General features: G+C 41.3%; 1 protein-coding gene and 1 long non-coding RNA gene across 2 annotated transcripts in view; both read right to left on the reverse strand.

Moving 5' to 3' along the window:
- The window catches only part of scgn (secretagogin, EF-hand calcium binding protein), a 35,530-nt gene extending 32,445 nt beyond the window's left edge, over positions 1-3,085 (reverse strand). Inside the window, exon 1 of the mRNA XM_003219771.4 lies at positions 2,039-3,085. Coding sequence (XP_003219819.2) covers positions 2,039-2,111 — 73 coding nt within the window. The 5' untranslated portion in view covers positions 2,112-3,085. The remainder of the gene's footprint in view (positions 1-2,038) is intronic.
- An 11,612-nt stretch (positions 3,086-14,697) lies between these two features.
- Positions 14,698-19,892, reverse strand: LOC134298959 (uncharacterized). The gene is made up of 3 exons (XR_010006092.1): positions 19,323-19,892; positions 18,810-18,893; positions 14,698-15,405 (listed from the first exon to the last, which is right to left on the reverse strand). It is a non-coding gene; the product is annotated as an uncharacterized LOC134298959 (long non-coding RNA).
- Between the last annotated feature and the right edge of the window lie 449 nt (positions 19,893-20,341).

A 20,341-nucleotide genomic window follows, 5' to 3' on the forward strand; every position in this document is an offset into this window, starting at 1 on the left:
ATTTTGTTACATAGTGTAATAATGGTAAGTATGCTAGCACTCCTTTAAATGGAGTCACAGCCCTTCCACACAGCCATATAACCCAGAATATCAAAGCAGATAATCCACAATATCTGCTTTGAAATGGGTTATCTATGGCCTTTTCCACACAGCTTAATAAAATCTCACATTATCTGCTTTGAAATTGAATGTATGGCAATGTGGACCAGACAACTCAGTTCAAAGCAGACATTGTGGGATTTTCTGCCTTGACATTCTGGGTCATACGGCTGTGCGGAAGGGCCCAGAGTCCACACTGCCATATAACCGAGTTCAAAGGCAGATAAAGTGGGTTTTTATGCAGTTATGTGGAAAGAGCTTCAGGGCTCTTCCACACAGCCATATAACCCAGAATATCAAGGCAGAAAATCCCACAATATCTGCTTTGAACTGGGTTATCTGAGTCCACACTGCCATATATTCCAGTTCAAAGCAGAAAATGTGGGATTTTATTCACTGTATGGAAGGAGCCTCAGTCAGTCAATAGCTTCAGAGTTCAAAGAATATGCACTTTACCAATGTCGAACCACTCTTAGTTGTCTCAGAAACACAAGCATTGTTAAGTGCGTGTCACTAGATTGTCAGCAGGAGTCTCCAGTGGCGCAATGGGTTAAACCCTTGTGCCGGCAGACTGCTGACTGGAAGGTTGGGTTGCTGACCTGAAGGTTGCCGGTTCAAATCCAACCCAGGGAGAGTGCGGATGAGCTCCCTCTGTCAGCTCCAGCTCCATGCAGGGACATGAGAGAAGCTTCCCACAAGGACAGTAAAACATCAAACATCCAGGTGTCCCCTGGGCAACGTCCTTGCAGACGGCCAATTCTCTCACACCAGAAGCAACTTGCAGTTTCTCAAGTTACTCCTGACACAAAAAAAGTTAGATGGTCAGAAACAATGGAATTCAAAAATATATTCATTTTATATTGTTTTATAAATAAAACCAGAACTCAGAACTGGGCAAGGTGTTGCCTCAAAATGTCACAAAAGTGTGCCAGCCTTTGAGCTGATAAAGAGGATGGGAAAAAGGAAAAGGATGGGGGACGCCTGGCTTGATAGCAGTACGTGTGAAAAAGATCTTGGAGTCCTCGTGGACAACAAGTTACAATGAGATGCGGCTGCTAAGAAAGCCAATGGGATTGTGGCCTGCATAAATAGGGGTATAGCATCTAGATCCAGGGAAGTCCTGCTCCCCCTCTATTCTGCCTTGGTCAGACCACACCTGGAATACTGTGTCCAATTCTGGGCACCGCAATTAAAGGGAGATGTTGACAAGCTGGAAAGCGTCCAGAGGAGGGCAACTAAAATGATCAAGGGTCTGGAGAACAAACTCTATGAGGAGTGGCTTAAAGAACTGGGCATATTTAGCCTGAAGAAGAGAAGGCTGAGAGGAGACATGATAGCCTTGTACAAATACATGAAGGGAAGTCATAGGGAGGAGGGAGCAAACTTGTTTTCTGCTGCCCTGCAGACTAGGACGCGGAACAATGGCTTCAAACTACAGGAAAGGAGGTTCCACCTGAACATCAGGAAGAACTTCCTCACAGTGAGGGCTGTTCGGCAGTGGAACTCTCTCCCCCGGGCTGTGGTGGAGGCTCCTTCTTTGGAGGCTTTTAAGCAGAGGCTGGATGGCCATCTGTCGGGGGTGTTTTGAATGCAATTTCCTGCTTCTTGACAGGGGGTTGGACTGGATGGCCCATGAGGTCTCTTCCAACTTTACTATTCTATGATTCTAGAAAATGATGAGAAGATTTCCGAATTGCATGGCTGCAAAGGTAATGACACAACGTCTGCCCAGATGCTTGGATCTTTGGCTGCCTTCCCTCCGAACTCGAAGGCAAAAACTTTTCGGAGAGCTGGGTGAACTGGTCTAAGGTGGCGCAAAGGGGCAGCCCTGACGATAAGGCTTTGCCTCTCTGGATGCCGCACAGGAGGCGCCCCATTTCCAGGCTTTGGGGACCCCTCTCCTCTTTCCTCGCCCCCTAACCCCCTCCCCCAGCCTCACCGTCGGCGTCGAAGTGCTGCCAGAGGCGGAGGAAGCCGGCGGCGTCGAGGTCCTGCAGAGGGGCGCTGTCCATGGTGCTGGAGGAGAGGTGCGGCTCAGGGCTCAAGAGGGGACCCGGCGGCGAGGCTGCTCCAGGTTTGGGAACGGAACTGGAGTGCTAAAGAGGAGGAGGAGGAGGAGGAGGAGGAAGGGCCCTCCTAGAAGGCACGCCCAGCCCTCCCTGGCTCCCACCTGCTGTCTGGTCGGAGCAAAACAGCAAAAAAAAAAAAAAAAAAAGCAATTAATCCCAGGAAACGTTGCAGCCACTGCCGCTGAAACCTCCTCCACTTTGGCCAAAGTTTCACTTCTCTCCAGCCAGGCTTTAGTGGCCACCCAAAAGGAACACAGTTCTCCCTTCTTATCTCCCATTCAGTGATTTCACTTTGGGTCCCAGTTCCTCCTCCTCCTGCTGCTGCTCAGTCGAAGTGGAAGAAGACAATAGGATAGGAAGGACAAGAGATCTCTTCCAGAAAATCAGAAACATCGGAGGCAAATTTCAGGCAAAAATGGGCATGATCAAAAACAAAGATGGCAGGGACCTAACAGAAGCTGAAGAGATCAAGAATAGGTGGCGAGAATATACAGAAGATCTGTATAGGAAGGATAATAATATAGAGGATAGCTTTGACGGTGTGGTGTGGTGAGTGAATTAGAACCAGACACCCTGAGGAGTGAGGTTGAATGGGCCTTAAGAAGCATTGCTAACAACAAGGCAGCAGGACACGATGGGATCCCGGCTGAGCTGTTTAAAATCTTGGAAGGTGATGCTGTTAAGGTGATGCATGCCATATACCAGCAAATATGGAAAACACAAGATTGGCCATCAGATTGGAAAAAATCAATTTATATCCCCATACCAAAAAAGGGAAACATTAAAGAATGCTCAAACTTCTGTACAGTGGCACTTATTTCCCATGCCAGTAAGGTAATGCTCAAGATCCTGCAAGGCAGACTCCAGCAATACATGGAGCGAGAGTTGCCAGATGTCCAAGGTACCTTCCACACAGCTGAATAGAATCCCACATTATCTGCTTTGAACTGGACTATATGGCAGTGTGGACTCAGATAACCCAGCTCAAAGCAGATATTGTGGGATTTTCTGCCTTGCTATTCTGAGAAATAAGCCTGTGTGGAAGGGCCCTACACAGACTACACAGAGAAGCCATTGAAATCCACAAGCATGTGGACAATTTCAACAGAAAGGAGGAAACCATGAAAATGATCAAAATCTGACTACGAGTATTTAAAAACTACAAAATCAGGATAGTAAATTAAGAACGACACTCTGAAAATGGGAATTCCAGATATGAAACAATCAGGGCCAGCTAACACATTTCAACAAAGGATTCCTTCAGGCAAGAAGCAGATGAAGGTTCCTTAATGTTGTTGCCCATGTACTTAGTTATATATGAGATATTTTTAAGCACCACTTATGCATTCAGTGAGACTCTATACCTTTATAAGGGGGGTGGCATCAAAGAATATTATTGCCATTGTATTTTGTTCTGTGCCATCCCGAGATACTGGAAAAGCATTCAAATTTTATTAGCCACTCATGGCAGACTGAGTGCCTTTATTTATTTATTTATTTATTATATACAATATTTATATTCCACCTTCTCACCTCAAAGTGGACTCAGGGTGGACCACAGAACATACATATGTGACAAACTTGCAATGCCGTTTATACACTGACAAGACAGACAATTGTACATAGAAAGAGGTATATATCGGTTTTCCCATCTTCGGCATCTTGGAGACTTGGCCACTGCGGGGGGGAGGGCTGTCACTCCATCACCCTGCTGAAGAACTTAGTTCATAAACTTCCTCCTTTAGTTGAATCGCCAGCATTTTTCTGGCATTTCCTTATGAGTGCCTTAAAATACCTCGTTGCTTTTAAGAGGCCCATATTTATCTACTTACATTTTGTTTTCAAACCACTTGGTAGGCGGAAGCTGGCTAAAGGTCAGGAGCTCACTCTGACCCGGGCTTTGAACTGTCAACCTTTGATTGACAATATTTTACTGCAGCTGGTGGTTTAACTTGCTGTGCTAAAGCCCCACCTTTGCCCATTGCTCTTTGAATTATGGCAAATCCACTCCTATTCTCCAATATCCACTTATGTGACTGTGACTATTGAGAACATGTTACATTAGTATACAGTTCTAGTCACAGATGCTGATATTTATTTTAAATGTAATGAACAACTTCCTCATTTTTGTTTTAGATTTTTATTAAGGTTTTTTCATATGCATTAAGAACAAAGAACAAAGCAAAAGAAAAATTAATACAGAGAAGAGAAACATGGTAAGAAGCATGAAAGAAGAAAAACTATAAATTTGGCTTCCAATCTTCCTAATGATGATTAAATAGAAATAAATATAATAGCTACCTCAAATGTAATTCTGGTAATATTTATGCGCATCTACTGCTAAAACTAATCAACCCATCTTCCATTAATCAAAACCTACAGCCAATATTTTGCTCTCACCATTCTGCAAAAATAAAATAAAAATGAAAGTTTCTCAATTTCTCAAAAAGTTGCCAGTGGTTTTTTTTTCTGATCCAAATTGTAAATTCCTTCATTTCAGGTAAGTCCAACAGTTTAGACAGCCATTGTTCACATATGGGTATAGTTGTGTTCTTCCCCCTTTTTTCTCATAAACAAGTTCTCTATTTTGATGAACAGCTAATGTTAGGTATTAGGGGAAGGATTCCTAATAGGACAGCTGCAATTGAAAGGTCTCTTTGCTTGCCTCTTCAGACAACATGGCAACAGCCATCTATAACCTCACTAGCTTTGCCCGGCCACGCGTTGCTGTGGCTTATGGGAATTATTTGTTGGCCAGGTGGAATAGGAGTGAATAGCCTTGCAGCGTGAAAGTCTGGCCGTTTTGTGGAGTGGTTGAAGTCATAGCATTAATCAAAGAGGCGCTTTGAAGTGTGGGTACTTCCTTAGTAGGGGAATTCTTGTTTGGCCAGATGGAATGGTATTGAATAGGTTTGTAGGTTAAAAGCCTGGTCGGTTTGTATTGTTGCTAGGTGAGGTTGAATGGGACAGAGTAGTGTTGTGGTTTCAGAGTTTGGGGGTTTTGTATGTAGGGGAAATGTTGGTTGGCCTGGTTGAAAAGTATTGAATAGCCTTGATGGTTGTAAGTCTGGTCGGTTTTTACCTTGCGGAATCCTTGGTTGGTCAGTTTGAATAGGAATTAATAGTGTCGGTGTGGGAGGTTTGAATGGTGGAATTAGCCACCTTGATTAGTTTTTAATGGCCTTACAGGTTGAAAGGGTGTTTGTTTACTGTCTGGAGGAATGTTTTGTTGGGAAGTGTTAGCTGGCCCTGATTGTTTCGTTTGTAGAATTCCCAATTTCCCTGCTTTCCGAGTGTTGGTCTTTATTTCATCTCCTGGTTTTAGAGATCATATTGTTTTCTATTATTATACCATAGTAAGTCTTATATATTATATTTATAATGTTATATTAGGTGGTTAGAATTGGATTATATGAGGTCAGTTGTACATAGTTGTATAAAATGTAGACTGAACTGGATTAGATGGCAGTGTAGAGTGAAGGCGATGTCATAGAGGAATATTATTTAGAATGCCAAGGTAGATAATCCAGTTTAAAGGAGATATTGGCAGATGTGCCTTGGTATTCTGGGTAATATTGTGTTGTGGTAGGAGTTTGAGTGTAGACTGCCACATAATGGAGTTGAAATCAGATAATCTGTATGTTCTAGGGACAGTAGTATGGATGAGGTCTAAATGCAGTTTGTCTGTGCCCTGGGATACAGGCGTGGGCCAACTTGGGCCTTTGCTGCAGGTGGTTTGGACTTCAACTCCCAGCATTTGTAACAGCCTGAGTCCCTTTTGTTTTTTCTCTCAGAAGCTTAAGGTGTTAGGAATGTTGAGAGTTGAAGTTGAAAACAGCTGGGTGAAGAGTACCTGGTTGCCTGTTGTGGTTGTTGCTGTTGTGATTGTGTTTTTAGTGTAATTGTGTTGTATCTTACTTGAGGCGGGGATGATTGATTGTGTTGGCAATTTTTGAGTTTGGGGGTTTTGGGGTTTTGTTGTTTTGTGAGTCGCTGTGATGCCAAAAGCCTCTTATATATATAGATTTCTTATTTACACTTTCTTTTTAAAATTTCAAAATAGCGAAAATAGGCTATTGTCGCTATTTTGTCAAAGGCTAAAAGTGAATTGCAGGACATAAAAAATAAATAAATAAATAAATGCAGAGGCAGCAATACAAAGGACTTCCAAATGAAAACCTTGAAAAACAAAATAATGAATACATTATGCCCTATGTTTGTCCAGCTGCTTATTCAAGCATTCGTACAGGAGAGTACACAAGCCTGCTATCCTACCACTGCGTTGGTTTTACTGTATTTGCTTTATCTTTATTGAACATGGAGAGTATTTTTATAGGTATGTGTGCACCAAGTTTATTTCAATGCAATTATAATTTGCCAATGGTTTTGATGGAAACATCACTAGACTCTAGTTCACACATGATTATACCTTAATAAATCTGTTTGTCTTACAGTGCTGTGAAGCTTTGTTGTTTCCACTGTAAGCTGAAACAGCTATTCCTGTGAAATTCATACCTAATTCTAACTCCTATACACATTAATTGGAATACTTCAGTTGTTGAGCATTTTACAGCACTGCTACCATAATCAAAACCATTGTCCTGCTTTGGTTCTGTATCTTCAGTTTCCCCCTCATACTGTACAGCTTTCAAACTGGATTGTGGCACAGCAGTTCTTATTAATAGACTTAATAGAGGACGTAATTCAAGGCAATAAAATAATTAAGAACATGCATTTTCAGTAACTTGAAGAAAACTTGGAAATAGCAACCTCCCAAGCCTCTCACTATTTATTTGTTAATGTATATATTTGCTAACTTGTATTCTATGTGTATGCTGATTTGCCAGTTTGACTGACCTCTTTGTGGGAGGGGTTATAGACATGTGATTGCACTGAGCATGTTCAGACTCAGGACTCCATTTTGTATTCAGTTTGTGTTTGGTCTTCAATGAAAGCAGATATATGTTTTGCATCAGACCTCAGTGGAGGTTGGTGCATGTTGCTATTTGAACTTCAGTATCGAAGTATGCTTATGGACTTCAGGGAGTACAAAGACTATGGACTATTGAATAAGAATTATACCATGTGCACTCAACATAGAAACCTACATCCTATCTGTAACTGAACTTTAACACGAAATGTGTCTGTATGGTAAATTCATACAAGATGTTTATGAGAAAACAAGATATTTTATTTTTCAGACACTTTGTTTTTATCTCTGAGTGCATATTTTAAACTAAGAGTTTTCAGAGGAGTGTATATCTTTAGGGCAACTACAACTGAAAAGAAACAACCATCTTCTGCTAACCAAATATATTTTTGTAGTGGCATGTCTTTATCCTTGGCAGTTTAAAGACATGGTTCTTCAGATTAACAGCTGAGTTACCTGTGTGCCATTACATTAATGCTTGTAAATATCACTTGTTCTTTACTAGTGGTTCTTTACTAGTGGTTTTCAAAAGGTGGTCTCCACATATTCATGGAGATTCACCTTTGCCAAAAGATATGTGCCTAGAGACTGGGTGCAGTTATTTAAAAAAAATGTTTAGTTGTTGGAGGTGGAAAGTCTTGACAACAACATCAGCAAAACAGCAATAACTCAGGTTGGCATATAAACATAATCAACACCAGAATCATGATTGGGTTTCCAACTTATAGTGATTCAGAGGAGTTTTTCTGGTAGGATTTGTTCCACAAAATGGTATAAAGTTGAAATTACAAATCTTCATAGTAGCATCTCATGCTTGAATTGCAGAGATAACTAGGAGAGAAAAATAACTGAGGGAGAACATCTTGGTGGAAAGTTCATATAAAGATATGTTTTCAAATCCACCTGAATTTTCAATGCTTTTAGATACAGTAATAAAGAAATACAATAAAGCCAGTCTGAAGTCAATAAAATTCTCGAGCCTTTTATGTTAAATTGAGCATAAAACATTTGGATGTGTGAGACCATTAAAGAAAAAGGAACTGGCATCAGAACTGAAACTTTTAACCCCAGTTGCCTCACGTTGACTAGCATCACTATTATTGTCTAGAAATTGTTTTTTGAAATGTGAAGTCTGGAACTAGAATGGCCCCATCTTTTCAATAGGCCTAAGTAAACGCTCTTATTATTCTCCCTCAAATTTTCCAGATGGGAGAATAATTTTGGGAGAAGGTAGAAATAATTACCTTCCTGGGTTGCTATACATTTTCTGGGCTGAATGGCCATATTCCAGAAGCATTATCTCCTGACATTTCGCCCACATCTATGGCAGGCATTCTCAGAGGTTGTGAGGTGTTGGAAACTAGGCAAAGGTGATGTTTTCCAGTCTACTAGTCCAGTGGCCACTAATTGCTACTTCATGTGATAGTATATTTGGAAAACCCCTTACGCTTCCTTTAAAAATAATTTTGGATGAGTGTCCAGATTCCAAGTTTAAAAAAAGAGAATTCCTCCTTTTGGACTATAGTTGTTAAACTCTGCCCTTCTCCCACCATCATGGGCAACTAGGGGTTTCTCAAATATGTGATTTAAACAGTGGCATCAAAGTGTGAATCCAGATTGAATAGATCACACTGTCCACTACTTCTACAGCAACTCTCAGTACTAGTCAGGATCTTTGTAATTGCTTTTATACAGAAGGGTAACACGGATATGAGGGGAGAGAAGGAGGGAAAAGAACATTGTGATTCTAACTAAGAACACTGTTTTATGAGATGATAACTGCATTATGCATCAACTGTTAGGCAAAATAACATCAGTGCAGAAATTATGCTGTGGTGAAAATAAAATTGGCAAAGTTAAGTTGTTAAAAAACCTTAATATTATCAGATGTCTTGCTTTATGAAATTGGTGAAGATTAAGAATACGTTTTTAAAATATACACAATTGAATTAGGAGTTGCTCCCAACAAAAAGTGCCATTTTTCTTCTGTAGATATACTGGTGGCCTGATCAGGGAGGAATATGTCTCACAACTGATGTGGAATGAGATATTATCTCCTAACTTGGCTCATAGTCCATCTCTGTTTAGGGAAAAAGTGGTCATACGTTTCCAGGTTTACTGCCTTCTTAACTGATGTTAGGAAATAATACTGTTCTGAAGCAACTATCTGAAACTAGCACCTATGGCTTGCAAGGTAGGAATGCAATATAATGACTGAGTATGAATGGTTTTACTACCACCTTCTTCTTAAACAGCTACTCTCTCAGACACTGAACTGAATACAGTAGAGTCTCACTTATCCAACATCCACTTATCCAACATTCTGGATTATCCAACGCATTTTTGTAGTCAATGTTTTCAATACATCGTGATATTTTGGTGCTAAATTCATAAATACAGTAATTACTACGTAGCATTACTGCCTATTTAACTACCTTTTCTGTCAAATTTGTTGTATAACATGATGTTTTGGTGCTTAATTTGTAAAATCATAACCTAATTTGATGTCTAATAGGCTTCTTCTTAATCTCTCCTTGTTATCCAACATATTCGCTTATCCAACGTTCTGCCAGCCCATTTATGTTGGATAAGTGAGACTCTACTGTAGTATTAATGGAAGGCTGTAAACAAAATTTTTAATGTGTTGTTGAATGCTTTCATGGCTGGAATCACTGGCTTGCTGTGAGTTTTCCGGGCTCTATGGCCATGTTCTAGAAACATTCTCTCCTGACATTTTGCCCACATCTATGGCAAGGCATCCTCAGAAGTAGTGAGGTATATTGGAAACTAGGCAAGTGGGATTTATATACCTGTGGATAGTCCAAGTTGGGAGAAAGAACTCTTTGTTCGTTTGAGGTAAGTATGAATGTTGCAAATGGCCAGCTTGATTAGCATTTAATGGCTTTGCAGCTTCAAAGCCTGGCTGCTTCTTGCCTGAGGTAAACCTTTGTTAGCTGACCCAGATGATTTCTTGTCTGGAATTCCCCTGTCTTCTGAGTGTTGTTCTTTATTTACCGTCCTAATTTTAAGATATTTTTTTAAATACTGGTAGCCAGGTTGTATTCATTTTCATTGTTTCCTCCTTTCTGTTGAAATTGTCCACATGCTTGTGGATTTCAATGGCTTCTCTGTGTAATTTGATATGGTGGTTGTGAGAGTGGTCCAGCATTTCAGTGTTCTCAGATAACATATTGTGTCCAGGTTGGTTCATCAAGTGCTCTGCTATGGCTGACTTCTCTGTTTGAGTTAGTCTGCACAGTGCCTTTTATGTTCCTTGATTCGTGTTTGGGCGCGTTTGGAGGTCTCTATGTAGACTTGTCCACAGCTGCATGGTATACGGTAGACTTCTGCAGAGGTGAGAGGATCCCTCTTGTCCTTTGCTAAATGTAGCATTTGTTGAATTTTCTTAGTGGGTTTGTAGTTAGTTGGTAGGTTGTGTTTCTTCATCAGCTTCCACACATTAACATAAACATTATGTTCTTAAATGTAAAAGTGTTAATGATGGGGTTGTCAAAACTTTTTAAATGGAAGAACAAAAGAAAATCATTCAGGAGGAAAATACAAAACTAGGGTTTTTAATAAGACTTCCATCTAGTTCAACTGCAAAGGATTAGGATGGAAATCAATATTGCTATGTCTGCCTCTCTCTCTATTTCTCTCTCTCTCTGGACCCCCCAGAAATAGCTTAAGGAAAATGGATTTTTGTGCAGTCTAATCATTTTCATCACGCAATGAAGAGATAAAGGTCATTGTGCCACATGAGATAGAGAACACGATTCTACTCATGTTAAATTCAGCAGTGAGATCTATTAAGTTCATGGCATTTAGGCTGGATGTCTTACAAGCTATTTATCTTTATCTTGCAAGTACATTCCATTGAACTCGATGTAGCTAGAGACACCCATTGAATTGCATTCCAATCTCAGTGTCAGTTCCAAAGAAAATGGGTCTTGTATGAATGGATACAAAATCCTTTCCATTTGTCCTTTGCCCTGGAATTATCCAGTTCTTATAATTAACAAGCTTCTCTCAGGCCATGTGTTGACAAAGGCTTTCATGGCTGAAATAACTTGGTTGTTGTGAGTTTTCCGGGCCATACAGCCCGGAAAACTCACAACAACACATTCTTTCAAGCCTGCTATCTATATGCTTTACTGTTAATACTGCTAGTGACTGTAAGGCTACCAGTTTACTATGGTGAACTCTCACTCCATTTGAACATAGCTTGTTCTAAAAGCCAAAAACAATGACAGAAATCCAGTTGTAAAGACCAGCTTTAACTCAGTTGAAATTAGGTGAACACTCAAAAATTTCCATTGATATAATGGGTCTACTTTAGGGATGGCTAGGATGGCATCCTTTTGGTGACATATATAGGTCTATGTTTCCCTATGGAAATCATTTGGCATTTTTGTCCAATGCAGAACTGTCATTTCCAGTTCAAACTTGAGGAGTTATGCACGTTGTGTCACTGCACATGGTCATGTGTTTTATGACGACATGCATATGGTGGTTGTGCAGTGTCACCATGTTCTACTGACATATATCCACACAATTCCCACATCAGGTTATGCTCTATCTCCTGAATCTTAGCTTGGCTTTAAGCCAAACAGTGCTTTATTCCTAGCTAATAATCTGCATCAGTGGCAGGTTTTCTGTGGGAACCTCCACTTCTTATCTGCAATGCAACAAGTATCAATTTATGGCTCTATCTTAGTTCAGTAGCAAAGGTTGCTGGCTATTATCCAAGGATATAGACACTTAGCGTGTTAAGAAGCAGACTGTGTAAGCTGACAAAACATAAGATGTCTGTGTGTGTGTGTGTGTGTGTGTGTGTGTGTGTATGCCCCCTTGCCTGCAAAACATTAAAACACAGAAAAGATCCAGGCAACTGAAAGTAAGCACACATGTGCAGATAGATACATTATAGGTATTCTGCCAGTAGTCTGTTTTCTACTGTGTTTTTAGTAGGTGTATTACAATATGTATGCTATACTCTTTAAAGCCTTCAATTCGCAGAATCCACCAGCCAGAACAACAGGTGGGGAGTTCTGGAAGTTGTTATCCTTCCTTAACCCACCCACCTGCAAAATCTCAATCTTTTCCTTGGCTCTGCCTGTTAGCACACATTAACATAAACATTATGTTCTTAAATGTAATTATCCTGGCTCCAGAGAATGGTTTGTTCCAATATCTTACAGGCAATTGCTTCCTTTATTTCCTGACACCACCACATTCATTTTAATGTTATAATCCTGCATCTAAAACATGGAAAAATCATGCATTTACTAGCAATACTCTCCCCTAAAGCTTTCAAACCCAGGAACTGCTGTACCTTGCCTAAATTTCATTTCAAAAGCCTGTTCTGTTTGTATAATGTATCTTACAATATTTGGTCACAATGGCACAACGTATTAATTGATACACCAGATATTTGTGACCTGTTTATGAAAAGAAATTTTACCAGTGTGGTCAGTTAACTTTTCAATGAATGTTCTCTACATTTAAGATTTATCTGCACATTGTATATATTTTATATGATGATGCTTTCATGGTTTGCATTCTTGTGTGTGTGTCAGGAGTGACTTGAGAAACTGCAAGTTGCTTCTGGTGTGAGAGAATTGGCCATCTGCAATGACGCTGCCTAAGGGTACCCGGAGATTTGATGTTTTACCATCCTGTGGGAGGCTTCTCTCATGTTCTCGAATGGGAAGCTGGAGCTGACAGATGGGAGCTCACCACGCTCCTTGGATTTGAACCGCTGACCTTTCGGTCAGCAGTCCTGCCGGCAAAAGGGTTTAACCCACTGCACCATCGGGGGCTCTTGGGCCACCAGGGGCTCCTGGGATGGTTTGAGTGTTGGGCTATGATTCAGGAGATCAAATATCAAATTCCTCAGTGGGCCATGGACATATGCTGGGTGACCTTGGGCAAGTCAGACCCCTTCTACACTGCCAAATAATCTATATTGTCAGAGCAGATCATCCACATTATCTGCTCTGAACTGGATTATATCAGTCTTCACTGCCATTTAATCCAGTTCAAATCAGATAATCTGGATATTATATGGCAGTGTGGAAGGGGCCTCCATCTCTCTTAGACTTAGAGAAATGCAGGATCATTCCAAGCTCATGCTGGTTTTGTATAATTTCTTATTTATTTATTTATTTTACAATATTTATATTCTGCCCTTCTCACCCCGAAGGGGACTCAGGACGGATCACAATGCATATATAATGGCAAACATTCAATGCCATTGGACAAATGACATATATAGACAACTACATATAGACAGAGACACAGAGGCAATTTAACACTCCAGCTTTTTGGCTTCGTGAGGATATGCTCGATTTCGGCCACAGGTGGAGCTGCTGCTCCATCATCCACTGTGACACTGAGTCCTTGATGGAACTTCCTCATTTTCCACATACTGCTGGAGATTTTATGGTGTCTTAAATTAGTTGAATTAGCCGCTGCATCACATTGTCAGGCTCATGTTTAACTTGTTGTCCACGAGGACTCCAAGATCTTTTTCACACGTACTGCTGTCGAGCCAGGCATCGTCCCCCATTCTGTATCTTTGCATTTCATTTTTTTCTGCTGAAGTATCTTGCATTTGTCCCTGTTGAAGTTCATTTTGTTAGTTTCGGCCCATCTCTCCAATCTGTTAAGATTGTTTTGAATTCTGCTCCTGTCTTCTGGAGTGTTAGCTATCCCTCCCAGTTTGGTGTCATCTACAAACTTGATGATTGTGCCTTCTAACCCTTCATCTAAATCGTTAATAAAGATGTTGAACAAAACCGGGCCCAGAACAATAAAGAAATGCAAGAGAAAAGAGGAAGAAAAGGAAGAATTGCTCTCCCCCGCTATCATTCCATCGCCCACTACAGTCATTTCCAATGTATAGCAACTCTGTTACAGTATCACAGGATTTTATTGGCAAGATTTATTCAGAGCTGGCCATTCCCTTTTTTTTCAGGCTGGGAGCATGTAACTTACCTGAGGTCATCCAGTGGGTTTAAATGACAGAGTCGGAATATAAACACGACCTTAGCCTTTGAATATAATAGAGATGCTACATAATTCAAATTGTTCAGTTACCACAACCTGCCATGTACACTCATATACAAGATGGTCTCAGTATAAGTCAAGGGCAAGTTTTGAGTCGAAATTATTGATTTTGATATGACCATGGCTAAGTCAAGGGTCATTACATAGAGAAGAGAAAACAGCAGTGATGCTTTGGGGAGCCAGCTGCTCCTGGTCACCACCAATGTTTTCCCATCCAGACATTTAAAAAGGATATTTGGTACTTCTTTTAGTTTCTCCCAGGATATAACAATTTCTTGCCTTTTGCCATTCTACTCAGAGAAAGGGATGACTCCTTTTTACCTCGCCCTGTTGATAAGTCGACCAATTTTTTTGGTTAATTTTTTTAACTAAAGTTTCTTGACGTATACATGAGTATATAGGGTAATATAATTCTGCAGATGTTGTTTTTTTCATGGTTTTAGGAAGATTGTTCAGTGACAATATACAATTGCACAACCAACACAGAAATGACTGTGAAGACTCCAGAAATAACTTCACAGCATACAGTTTGAATTAAAACAAGCACTGCCTCCAAAAGCTTTATTTTTGAAGCAGCTGAAATTATATTTGACATGAGTGACATGCTGCAGCCCACAAAGCAGTCTTTGAATGTGGAAATAAACATTCACTTTTTTGGAGCAGATCAAAGGCATGCTGGTAGCTGAACAAAGTTGACATGCCACATTTCATTCAGTCCCCGTCATGCAGAAACACAGCCAAGAAACAACGAAATAATAACCTCCGCTGTTCAAACTCAGATTAATATTGTTTTAACACTTGAAGTCTGAAGAACAGAAAGATGTGAAAACTTCTAACAGTGACACCAACAAAATATATCATTAGGGTAAAAAAACTTTGACTCTCCAGATGTTTTGGATGTCAACTGTAGTCAACACAGACAATGATTAGATACTCTGGGAATGGTAATCCAAAACCTTTGGAATCCCAAGGGGTCTTTTATTTTTATTACATTATGTTTCTTCTGATACTCACTGTTATTAATTTATTAATTCTCCAGTCTGGGACTCAAAAGTGTCTTGTTGCTGTTTACCTTCAAGCCTTTTATTACTTTTGATGATCTTATGGCAAACTTTGGAGCTCCTGATGGTGCAGCAGATTAAATAGCTGAGCTGATGAACTTGCTGACTGAAAGGTTGGTCGTTCGAATCCAGGGAGTGGGGTGAGCTTCTGCTATTAGCTCCAGCCTCTGCCAACCTAGCAGTTTAAAAAAATGCAAATGTAAGTAAATCAATAGGTACCACTTTGGTGGGAAGGTAACAGCATTCCATGCAGTCATGCCGGCCACATGACCTAGAAGATGTCTACGGACAATGCCAGCTCTTCGGCTTAGAAATGGAGATGAGCACCAACCCCCGGTATCAGAAACGACTAGACTTAATGTCAGGGGAAAACGTTTGCCTTTACCTATGGCAAGCCTATTATCACAGGGTTTTCTAGGGCTGAGAGGGTCAGCTTTGCCCAAGACCATTCAGTGGGTTTTCATTCGGCTGAGTGGCGAATTGAATTCAGGTCTCCAGAATTGTAGTCCAAGACTCAAACCAGCATACCACTTTGGCTCTCTCAAAGGGGCTTACAAGAGTTAAAATAACTCTTTTAAAATTTATATCATACAGAAATTTAAAAATATAATTTAACTGACATTAAACTTAAAAAATAAACTAACAAAAGTATTATTGTGTGGCACAGCTGGTTAGTAGCCAACTGCAATAAATCACTACTGACCGAGAGGTCATGAGTTCGAACCAGCCCGGGTCGGATGGAGTGCCCGACCAATAAAAAATACCCTAGCTAGTTGTTGACCAAAAACAGGCAACAGCAACCTCATTGTCTGTAGCCTCAAACAATTCTTCCTCTGTACATGAGGCAGGACATTGCAGACACTGCAGATGCGGAGTTGTCTGCTCTGCTCCACAGTCGCACAAGGTGGAGGATTCTTTTAGGTAGTGTCATTTTGCCAGATTGTCTTTTGATCTGCCCACTCCACTTCAGAGTTTGTTCAGGGACTTCCAAGTTGCCCATTCTTGGTTTTCCCCTGGAGGCAGACCCTTATGGGGGGCATCCAATTGGGATTTCCTAGTTTAGCTGCCCAGAGGGATACTCTTGTTGTTGCTGGGGGAACGTTAAGAGGAGTGGTGGTTCTCATGAAGCTTCTCCTTGATTTGAATCTACTGGGAGGAGGCTGATTACCATGCAGTGGATGGTTTTCGGGTGTTCAGCCTTATTTCTCTCGTAGTTAGCACCTTCTATGATTGACAAATATACCACTGAGAAAGATTTAAGGTTAAGTGTCCCTTTCAAACAACCTGCTCCTTAATCAATATTGCCAGTTTTCTTCACTTCAAAAAAGATCTTTCTGTCTTGATGCTTCTGGAGAAAAAAAGTGATGGGAAATAGGGAAATGCACTCATTTAATTTCTATTGTTTTCACTATGTCTTTTAGTAGAAATGGCAGTGGCTTAACTTGACTGAGTTTGAGCAAATCACATTTGCCCAGCCAGCAGTCCCTCATTCCTCCTTCCTGGGCAGGGTCAATCCAATTAAGGCACCAATTCCCATAAGATCTCTTTTATCTTCCTTTGGTTCTTAACATTCACCTCATCTTACTGGAATAATAAAAAATGCCTCAAAAGATGGAGAACCCGGGGTCAGTTTGTTTTGCTCATCAGACGTGATTAAAGACAACCCCCAGAGATAATGGCATTATCCAGATGATTCTTCTGAAGAAAGAGGAGCATTTGCAATGGCTTCAACTGATTTATTCTTTTAGAGCCCACTTATATTAATAATGGCCTTGGCACAGTCAGTGAAGCAATCGTAGTTTTGATCTTTGCATCTCTTCTCTGTATTGAATTGCTTTGCTGCAGCCATTAGGTTTTGTACTTGCTTGGTTTTCTATTGTAAACAGCATGGAGGAAGCATTGGTCCTTGGAAGGGAGGCTTGCCTTGTTATCTGCCAATTCCTGGACAGCTTTTTTTTAAAAAAATGAAGACAAATCTGATGCAGTTGTGATTTTGGGTGAAGCTGAATGTGACACTTAACCCTTTAAGAAGGAAAACAGCTTGTTGGCCCAGTCCATGCTTCTTTCCTCTTTGTGGGATTCCAGATGTATCATTTACAAAGGCTAAATTAAACACAGATCTCACAGAGGGAAAGCAATCAAAAGCGCACCACTGAGCAGGATTAAGCAGCTCCCTTGGCTCCCGCACTAAGAACGGCAGCCTCTCAGAGCTATTTCTCATTTTCAATTATGTCCGGACTTCATTACGGTATGATTTCCATATCTGCAGGATCTGGGGAAGTGAAACCACAAATTCCATATCCATGGGACCAATATCCATGATTTCACTTACCCACATCTCTGCTCTAGGTTTTTTTAAGTTCTCCAATACTAAATAATAATTCTATGATGTGCTTCTGCCAGAAATGATTTGTTTCAATAGGTAAAGATAGGTATAGGTTTTCCCCTGACATTAAGTCCAGTCATGCCCAACTCTGGGGGTTGGTGCTCATACCCATTTGTAAACCAAAGAGCAGGCGTTGTCTGTAGACACCTCCAAGATCATGTGGCCGGCATGACTGCATGGAATGCAATTTTGCATTTCCATAGTAAATCCAGGAATGCATCCCTTACAGATATGGGGTCAGACTGCATATTGATTTGTGTATATTAAATTTAAAACTATGCTCACACATGGTCCATGTTTGAAACAGGAACAGGGCCAACTCATTAACCATACCTTGATAAATAAATTTTAAAATCCTCAAATTTTTGTCACACTTGCAACTTGTTTACCTTAAAGCAGTGGTTCTCAACCTGTGGGTCCCCAGATGTTTTGGCCTCAAACTCCCAGAAATCCTAACTGCTGGTAAACTGGGTGGGATTTCTGGGAGTTGTAGGCCAAAACACTTGGGAACCCACAAATTGAGAACCACTGCATTAGGATGTATTTGTTCTCTTTAATGTTGTATGTGACTCTGAGTATATTTATAATTAAAGGGTGACACACATTTATTCAAACAACCAATATGAGGACAAAATATCTAGCATGCCACTCAATCCCTTTTCCTAAGCATATTGGAGTATACCCACTTCCAATATATTTGTCTATTGCATTATACTTTCTAGTCTCCAGTTAAACAATGGATGTGGCTCTTAATGAGACATGCCACATTATCACAGGATGTCTACATCCTACGCCACTGGAGAAATTATACTGTTTAGTCATTATTGCACCACCTGTCATCTATCTGGAAGTAGCAGCCTGCAATGAAAGGACCAAGGCACTGACATCTCTGGCCTATCCTCTGTTCAGATATCAGCCAGCAAGCCAATGCCTTAAATCAATAAATAGCTTCCTAAGATCTATAGAGATACTCGCAGGGACACTTCAGCAAGTGAGAGTCCAAAAATAGCAGGCTAAAACCCGGAATCTCAATCAGTGGCTGATATCGAATATAGAAGACTGGACGACTTGGAAGGTACTGAACAGACTGCGCTCTGGCACCACCAGATGCAGAGCCAACCTAAAGAAATGGGGTCACAAAGTGGAGTCCATAACATGTGAGTGTGAAGAAGAGTAAACCACAGACCACTTACCTCAAATGCAGCCTGAGCCCTGCCACATGCACAATGGAGGACCTTCTTACAGCCACACCCGAGGCACACGGAAGTGGCCAGCTTCTAATCAAAGGAAAGAATGCCAAGTTTTCAACTTTGTGGTTTTCTATATAACTGTATTCTCAATTAGCTTCTGACACAATAAATACACAGTTGACCCTTACCAATTCTTTCGCTGATTTTTCACAAGAAAGGATTCAATTGCTGTACTCTTTAATAGAGTACACAAGTATTAGCGATTAGCATGAAAATGGCCAAGTACAGTGTCGTTTTTGTATCAGGAGCCTTCTACTCTCAATTTCTGGGCATATGTCAAAGGGCAGAACTAGTCTGATTAGTAATTAGATTCCATTGTTAGGCTTAGATTATGTACATATGTAGAATACAACCACATAGACAATGTACAGGCAGTTCCCGAGTTACAAACAGCCGACTTAAAACCACTCATACTTAAGAATGGGGGTGAGACAACAGGGAGTGAGAGAAACCTACCCCTAAGAAGGGAAATTCACTCTGAAAGAGTTATCCTGGGGAAAAGGGGGCTCAACTGAAGCTTTATTACCAATCCTTGTTTTCACAGAAAGCCAAATTTTTCAAAATTCAATTATCACAGAGGCAGAAAGTGAGGTGAAATCTTCTGAAAAGGAGCCCAGACAGCAAAACAAACACCACAGGGGTTGTGAAGTCTTGGCTCTGCCTTTTCCTCTCCTAGATTCCTCCATTTGTATTAGTTTTGGAGTGGAGCTTTAAAACCCCCCTAGAGGCCAGTCTCAGTTGGTTCAATCCATTTACCTCACAGAGCCTTCTGGCAAGGCCTTCCCATTTTCTTTCTCTATTAGAGCCACAGAGGTGGAGGCCTAGATATTGTTTGGAAATCTTAGGCCCCAGCAATTCAAACAGGCATTCTCAGCACATACAGTACAAACAGTAAAACACCGCTCGTCCAAGCCCCGCTCATCCAAGCCTCCGCAAAGGCCCTCCCCGTTCACCTGCTCGCTGGCTGGCTAGTTGTGCGTGTTGCTAGGTAGATAGCAAGCTACCTAGCAACATGCATGGGGCGCTCACCCCTTGGGAGGTGCCTCCTGCGTGTTGCTAGGTAGATAGCAAGCTACCTAGCAACACGCAGGGGGCACCTCCCAAGGGGCGAGCACCCCGTGCGTGTTGCTAGGTAGGTTGTTACCTACCTAGCAACACGCACAGCTGGCTCCTTCGCCACAGTGGGTGCCGGTGCTGCCGGCCCCCGGCGTGACGGAGCCGAGGCACGGGTGGGCAGGTGAACGGGGAGGGTTTTTGCGGCCCTCCCCCTTCACCCGCTCTATGGCTGGCCCAAATGCCCGCTGAAGGGAGAAGTTTCCTCTCCGTTCGGCGGGTGTTTGGACCCAGAGAAGCGGCAAGCTCCCCTGGATGCAAGCAGTGGCCGAACGGAGAGGAAACCTGGTAATCCGAGTGATCCAGGTTGACCGAGCTGAGGTCCACCCGTTTAACTCGGACTACCGGGGTTCTACTGTACC

Source organism: Anolis carolinensis, chromosome 4 (assembly GCF_035594765.1).
Source record: "Anolis carolinensis isolate JA03-04 chromosome 4, rAnoCar3.1.pri, whole genome shotgun sequence".
Taxonomy (NCBI): domain Eukaryota; kingdom Metazoa; phylum Chordata; class Lepidosauria; order Squamata; family Dactyloidae; genus Anolis; species Anolis carolinensis.